The sequence below is a fragment of the Suillus subalutaceus genome (assembly GCF_016647625.1).
Source record: "Suillus subalutaceus strain FC151 chromosome Unknown DFJ58scaffold_66, whole genome shotgun sequence".
Classification (NCBI taxonomy): Eukaryota; Fungi; Basidiomycota; class Agaricomycetes; order Boletales; family Suillaceae; genus Suillus; species Suillus subalutaceus.
Genome location: NW_024540315.1, coordinates 88,499 through 96,677, shown reverse-complemented (window position 1 = coordinate 96,677; position 8,179 = coordinate 88,499). Strand labels below are relative to the sequence as shown.

Genomic DNA, 8,179 nt, shown 5'->3' with positions numbered 1-8,179 from the left:
CATATTACCAACTATGTACATGTAACAATGATGTATGGTGTGAAAAACTCAACCTGACTAGGCACTTGTTAAGGTACTCAGCCAGTATATGTCTAAGCTCTGCCTATGCTGCTATACTTGCAAACAATAAAGCAAGAACGTTCGACCCGAGGGAAAAGCTACTAAGGACAGCTCAAGATCAAAAGACCCGAAAGAGCGCTAAAGCGCGGGAATAGCGCATCGCAAGATAGAGCGCTAATGCGCGGGAATAGCGCGTCGCAAGATAGAGCGCTAATGCGGGGAAAGAGTGGAAGTCAAGAAAGCGGACACTGAGTCAAAGGAGGGTAATGGATAGTGAGTGAGATCAAAGGTATTGATTGCAAGGGTAAGGAAAGTCAAATAGGGGCCATAGAGCGCAACTAAAGGGTGACTACTTCTAAGTAAAACCTAAGGGAAGGAAATACAGTCGAAGGGAAGTAATGTCAAAGTAGTCACCATAGGCTTCTTATACTAGTAAACTATACCATCTCAGACTTGGAAGGGATAGGATATACATGTAATAAGACTGTAGCACTTTTTACAACTCGAGGCAAGGCAAATTACATACCAATGAGGTAGGATGGACCATGGATGGATTCCGACATTTCGGGTGATTCCTAGAGCGCGAGAACAGCGCGCTGGACTAGCGCTAGGCGTGGGAACAAGCGCTAGCGTCGGATAAGTCACGGGAGCATGAATAGCGCTGCGGGAATGTGCGCGCATAGTGTGGGAAAGTGCAGAATAGCGTCAGACAAGGGTTATGGCTGAGACAAGTGAAGACTGCTGATAGGGGAGTAGTGAATAATGCGAGGGATAACTTTGGTCCACCTATTGAAGGCTTATGCAGGTATACATGCCTAGCGCCAATATGATTGTCACACCACGAGGAGACAAATGGACTCATACACACCTGCCCCTCTCTCTTATTTCACGTCCTAATACATTACTTCCTGGTTCTAACTATCGTCTTGCACCATCCGCGCATCACCTGCTCTTATGGAGCAAACATGACTCGTTTTCCGCTGCGCTATTTACAGCACAATATACTCACCTCGTCTCTACCCGTTTGGTTATTGACCACACGTCTGTCGACGCATTTAACAGTGTATATTCTTTTGACAAGACCCGACGTGTGCTGGTTTACAAGCCAGTCGCGAAGAAAGTCCGCATGGTACAAACTTCTATGCCCCCTGAATATAGGATAATGCGACGGTTACCTGATGATCCTTTGGCCGGCATGCCTACACTGCCTACCCACCCGCCTGATTTCTTTCCAGGTGTCTGCTTCACTCAAGAGAGAGTGGACAAATTGGACTTAGACCCCACTAATTGGTTATGGCCTGACGAGTTGAAGCTCATATGCTGGCTCGTTCAGGTCCATGAATTAGCATTTGCATGGGACGCGACCGAGCGCGGCCGTCTCAATGAAACATATTTCCTGCCATACAAAATCCCTACCATCCCTCACATTCCTTGGTCTCAATGTAATATCCCTATCCTGCCCGCAACCCTCAGAGAAGTTATCCACATCATCAAAGAAAAGATCCAATCGGCTGTATACGAACTGTCTACCACTGCATACTGATTGCGCTGGTTTTGCGTAGTCAAGAAAGACGGAAAATCCTTGCGCCTAGTTCATGATCTTCAACCGCTGAACACAGTAACTATCCGAGACTCATCCCTCCCTCCTTTTGTCGAACAGTTAGCTGAATCCTTTCTGGGTATGCGGTATATGGTATGATGGACTTACAGTGGCTCAAAAAAGTGTCCCAATGTTTGTGAGTTTTCATGTAATTGCTTCATTGTGAGTCAGGGTGTGGGAATCTGACTAAGCTATAGGGAGGTGTCAGAATGCTCTGCCTCTTGGCTTTATCTTTGTTCCATGTAGCGTGGGAATCCGATGTTATCGCGTGAAGATATTGTCATTTTAATTTGATGCCTCATTGGGACACTTTTTTGACTTTGAATTTGACCAATATAATCTCTATAATTCTAGTACTTACTGTTGCCTCTTCTTGCTCTAATCACTTCTACCACTCTTATAAACACACTATCTATCAATTCCTAGCATTACCCATTAGTAATATTCCCTCACTGTGCTGTAACTCTCTCCCATAGCTAAAATAGCCCCTATTGGGGTTCCTGATACACTTCCTGAGTAATTTCCAGAGTTGTTCAATAGGGTTGAGGTCTGAAGACTGTACTAGCAATAATAGAACAGTAATATCATAGTTTTCAAACCATTTGGTAGCTAACTCTAAGCATACTTGAAGTCATTATCTTGTCATAAGATGGTGTCTTCTTCATTAATGTTTGATTCCTGCATGCTTTTAAGCAGACACTCTGCCAAAATTAAGATGCACTGCTCTGCATCTATCCTCCCCTCCACCTCACAGAGAATTCCTGCCCTAGTCCACCTCATACAACCCCATACCATCAAGTTTTCTTCTCCAAACCTGAAGTGTTTTCTTCTTGACTTCTCTTTGTCCTAGTAGTTCTTCTGCCTTTTTCCATACATATTCCTGGTCATCTGACCCCATTCTATTGATTTTTGTCTCATCTGACCAGATAGCCCAATTCCAGTCCTTTCAGGTTACGACCAGCGCACGCTACATGAGGAATCACGCGACCTCACTTCCTTTGGAACGCCGTTGGGTCCACATCGGTTGACAGCACTTCCGCAAGGTCACACTAATGCGGTACAAGTATACCAAGGTGATACCGCTTTCATTCTGCAGGACGAAATTCCAGAGTTCACGTTGCCATTTATTGACGATGTGCCCGTCAAGTCGGTTAAAACACGGTATCAAAGAGCTGACGGCTCATATGAAACCATAGTGCTAAACCCGGGCATACATCGCTTCATATGGGAGCATTGCATGGTCATCAACCGCATACTCCAGCGACTCAAGAATGTCGGTGTAACCGTATCTGCTACTAAGTTTGTTCTAGCCGCTGTGACAATCATACCAGCGCTAGGCGCGTATGAGTGTCATAGGCATATTTTGCCTTGCCTAGAGGAAAAGAGTAAGGCGCTAGTCACCAGCGCTATTCAGCTCCCAAGCTATCTGCTTTGGAGCCACTTTTCTCCCATAGCGTGCTACCCGGTCCGACGCCCAGGTACTCCATCCTCCCATGTCCCGCCTATGTCCACCTACCTCCGCTGGTGCGTTATTAGTCCTTAATTGTCGCTACTGATCAGTCGCAGGTCTTATTACATGTATCCTCGTGTTCCGCAGCGCTACATGTCTTATTACCTGTGCACGCATCATGCTCCCGCCTGTATCGCTACTATTCTTGCTGCGCATCCCGAACGCTTATGCAGTATGATAAAATGGCTCGCCGTACATACAGTAGACTACTTCCCTTCCCCGGACCTTTGCTGGTGTCGGAGTCACTTTAGTCACTATATCCTAGTCTTGGTGCAATTGATTCTGCTCTTGCCAATATCTCTGATTGCGTGTTGCTTGACTTGTTTTTAAGTGCGCGTCGCTAAAGTTCCCTCTTAAGTTTGACTTTCACAACACCGGGATAGCTGTCGGTAGTCAAGCTACAATCTAGTTGCTACCAGGCATTTCACTTGCACTGTCTGACCTTACTCCTCACTTTCGCTCCCTTTGATTTCTTCTTGCTGTTGCTAGTCGGACATCGCATAGCACTATCGCATAAAAACAACTTGCATAGTGCTTCTCACTTATATGCACGTTTCTCTATCGGAACTCACTTGTCGCTAGTCACTAACCGCTATAAGCGCTACTCATCAGTTTTTGGTCTTAGGTCGCCATAGGTTATCAGTCCTTCGTGCTATCACTACCCTTGCATATTAGAAGGGAGTTGCTTCAATAGCAGTCCTCTTGGGTCGAATAATACACTCGCGCCTATTTGGATAAGTAGCGCTAGTTTCTAACCAGCCTAGTCGCTATTTCTCTTTCACACTGCTCCTACCGCTGTCATAGTTGGACACAAGTGTACCTTTGAAGGGCGAGTGCTGGAAGATTCAAAGTGCAAAAAATCCGCGATTGGCCTGAATGTTGTACCATTCACGCAAGTGCGGGGCTTCCTAGGTACCTGCGGAGTCTTGCGCATCTTCATTCGGAACTTCTCCAAGATCGCACAACCCCTCACCAATCTTACCCACTGTGAAAAACACAACCTGACTAGCACTGTTAAGGTACTCAGCCAGTATATGTCTAATGCTCTGCCTATGCTGCTATACTTGCAAACAATAAAGCAAGAACATTCGACCCGAGGGAAAAGCTACTAAGGACAACTTAAGATAGAAAGACCCGAAAGTGCGCCATAGTGCGGGAAAGCGCGTCGCAAGATACAGCGCTAGTGCGTGGGAAAGTATGTCGCAACTATAGAGCACTATGGTGCAAGAAAAGCGGAAGTGCAGGTTGGTAGATGGTCGCTATCGGGTCACTAATGCGTCGGTAGTGGAGCATTAATGTGTCTGTAGTGGAGCGCTAGTGTGTCGGTAATGGAGCGCTAGTGCGCGGGAAAAGCGGAAGTCAAGAAAAGCGGATACTGAGTCAAAGGAAGGTGCTGGATAGCGAGTGAGATCAAGGGTATTGATTGCAAGGGTAAGGAAAGTCAAGGTAAACCAATAGGGCTATAGAGCGCAACTAAAGGGTGACTACTTCTAAGTAAAACCTAAGGGAAGGAATACAGTCGAAGGGAAGTAATGTCCAAGTAGTCACCATAGGCTTCTTATACTAGTAAACTATACCATCTCAGACTTGGAAGGGATAGGATATACATGTAATAAGACTGTAGCACTTTTACAACTCGAGGCAAGGCAAATTACATACCAATGAGGTAGGATGGACCATGGATGGATTCCAACATTTCGGGTGGATCCTAGAGCGCGAGAACAGCGCGCTGGATAAGCGCTAAGTGGGAACAAGCACTAGATAGAGCGGACATGCACTAATGCTCCTATAGACACATTGCTGGTAGTTCTGACAGTGCTATAAGTGTGGGAATAGCGTTGGATAAGTCGTGGGAGTATGAATAGCGCTGTGGGAATGTGCGCGCATAGTGCGGGAAAGTGCGGAATAGCGTCGGACAAGGGTATTGGCTGAGACAAGTGAAGACTGCTGATAGGGAGTAGTGAATAATATGAGGGATAACTTTGGTCCACCTATTGAAGGCTTATGCAGGTATACATGCCTAGCGCCCGGACGCTCCTTGGACCCGATGTGGGTATCACAACCTGGCAGGCACATATAAGAAAAGTGCTCAGCCAGTATAAGTGAGTCTCAGCTCTGCCTAGCTGCTATACTGCAGAATGCAAGAACATTTGACCCTAAAGGGGAAGCAAGGAAAGCAAGGATCCACGGAATGATGCTGAACAACCCTGGTGAATGGCTGGGTGAAAGCGCAAGAAATGCGCTGAAGGCGCGCGCGGGAAAGTGAAGTGCGAAGGTGCGTGGAGCGCGGGAAGGTAGTGCAAGCAGTGCACAAGTGTAGAAGACGGATACTGGGACTGATAAGAGGGAAAGTGCGGATCTAGACGGATACTGATAGTGCCCACTAGCTATAGACTGATGCTAGGGCCTCAATATGATGAAGGACACATGCATTGCATGGAACTAACTAATGATAGATACCGAGTGGTAGGAAGGTGTGGGGTAGTTGGGTCGGAGAGCACATGAAGGGCATCAGGAGTGCGCGCATGAACATCTGGCTGACGGTAATCTGCTGCAAGGTACTTGAATGCGCTTAGTGGCAAGTGCAGGGCTAAAAACGCGATTTGAGGGTGATTCCAAGATTAGTTTCACAAACATAAGCGCATTGCGCGGTCAGGCGGCGCAGAGCAGAATACTAAGCGTCGGTGGCGAATCTAGGCCAATATGGCTGCGCTTCAAAGGCAGATAGCTGGTAACCGGTGCAAGGATCAAAACGGTGTCAGTAACAAAAACGCGGAACTTCCATATGTCAAAGGCGCATTGAGCGCTCAATGAAAACGCATGTGGATCATCAAGGACATTGTCCTGAACAGCCTGATAGGCTAGGGCGGCAACATGGCAATAGGCGCTTTGCTCCTTGAGAGCTTTCGACGTATAACAACCATAAATCGCGTTAACTGAGGAACATTCGTACAAACCATTAGCGCATTTGAGCGTTTCTTCCGGAGTGGTTCTAGCGTGGTCAAGGTATGCGTCTTGGTCGTCTGGAACATGATCCATGTGATGCATCTGATGCACCACTTGGACATTGGTTGAAGAGCATGAACTGCTATCGTTAAAAAGCGCGGTTTCGTCAGTAATGGGATCGTCAAGGGGCGTACTCTGGTCAACTGGTGTCGCGTATTGAAGCTCTGGCGCTGCAGGAGGCACCTGATTAGGCGCGCTAAAGTGCGATGAGCATACAGGTCAGATTGAGACATCGGAGCGAGGGGCAAAGGCGCGGTATCTTCTACATCCGGATGGTGCGTTTCTTGGACTACTGGGGCAGGGATGTGTCGTATGTTTCAGGAATTGGTGCGATGATTGCTGCTTCTGGTTGCTCTTGAGCGCGTTCTGGATGCGGAGGTGCGCTTGCAAGGGGCGCTTCAATGGCGGCTGGTTTTTCGAAGATAGGGCGCGTATAGTGGCAAACACCACATTCTGGCCAAAAATCCAAGACGTGATCAGCAAATTCCACATAGTTGTCAAATGCGCGGTATGAGAGAAGCTGCCTGTGTTTAGGCGCTGTATACTTCAGTGCATACTTAATGATCTCCTTGTCTGATAAACCAAGCGGTTGCGCGAGTCGTTCTACTGACTCCAGGAAGTTGACGAGCTGAGTACCATCACCTGCAAAGCGTGGCGCTGAGTTGGCTATTCGAAGGGGCATTCCGGATGAATCTATGGGTCATACATGGCGTGAAGTGGTCGCGTTAGGCGTGGAAAAAGCGCGGATTGAAAAGTGGATGGAGGAGCGCAGATGGAGTGCGTAAATGCGCGTGTCGTATAAAGGTCTAGGAATGAACTGGTTGCTGTGTCAGATGGCCCCCTCGGGTGGGCTCCAGTTGAGGCGATCTCAACCTGGCTGGGCTGATATGAAATATCTAAAAATGCTCAACCAGTATAAGTGAGTCTTGGCTCTGCCTAGCTGCTATACTCGCAGAATGCAAGAACGTTCGACCCTAAAGGGGACTGCTACTGAACACAGAACCAGATGAAAGAAAGACCCTTGAAGTGCGATGGATGCGCGAAAGCGCAAGAAAGAAAAGCGAAGTGAGCACGAAGCGCGAGAGAGCGCACTAAGGTAAGCGCGAGAGAGCGCACTAAGGTAAGCCGCGGAGAGAGCGCACTAAGGTAAGCGCGAGAGAGCGCACTAAGGTAAGCGCGAGAGAGCGCACTAAGGTAAGCGCGAGCGTGGGAACGTGAGCGCTAAGGCGCGCGTTGTGCGGAGAATACCGGATAAGGAAACGGACAAGGAAGCGGAGGTGCAAAGCGAGTGGCAAATGCAGAGCGAGTGTTATAACGAGCGCGGATAAAGGTCTAGTATAGGCGGATAACGATACTCATTGGAAACACAAAGTGCGCCCAAGTGGTGACTACTACTTTAAAGTAAAACCCATAGCGAGTGAAGTACAGCAAAGGGGAGTAATAATGATGGTGTGTAAGTAAGTCAGCAACTTTATACTATGGAAATCACATCGGAAGCGGAAGGGATAGGAGCAATAAGCGCTATGAAACATAATGACATGTAATAATGCTGCAATGCTTGTTAAAAACCACGATGCAAGTGCATATGACGTACCAATGAGGTGGGTGGACATAGACGGACGTCCCCTGGATGATAGGCGATGAAGGGCGATGCAGGGCGCTTAAGCGCGAGAAAGCGCGCAAGGTGCGCGTGTGGGAATGCTGCGCATTGTGTGGGAAAGTACCGCGCCTATGGCGCGTTTCGCGGGAAAGCTGCGCGTTATGTGTAAAATGACTAGGGACATGATAGAAGTCGAATATAGCTGATGGTGCAAGTCATGCATTGAAGGCCAATTGTCATGAGTTGTGAAAAGGTGCGAAATGTGCCTATATGTGCCTGCAGAAACGCGAGTCTCTACACCAAACCAAGTGGCACCCCAATGAGGACCCCGTAAATCAAACCGCCGACAACGCGCTCAACAGCGCCAAGGCCGCCACACAGCGCTTCATGCTCAGCAAGAACC

At 47.9% G+C, this 8,179-nt stretch overlaps 1 protein-coding gene across 1 annotated transcript; it reads right to left on the bottom strand.

The window, feature by feature from the left end:
• Nucleotides 1-5,279: 5,279 nt before the first annotated feature.
• DFJ58DRAFT_728967 (uncharacterized protein) lies at nucleotides 5,280-6,858 on the bottom strand (the record flags this gene model as incomplete). Its single annotated transcript, XM_041385669.1, has 4 exons — nucleotides 5,280-5,564; nucleotides 5,618-5,760; nucleotides 5,846-6,372; nucleotides 6,470-6,858. 4 exons carry the CDS (start codon nucleotides 6,856-6,858, stop codon nucleotides 5,280-5,282), a joined length of 1,344 nt encoding a protein of 447 aa, XP_041242987.1.
• Between the last annotated feature and the right edge of the window lie 1,321 nt (nucleotides 6,859-8,179).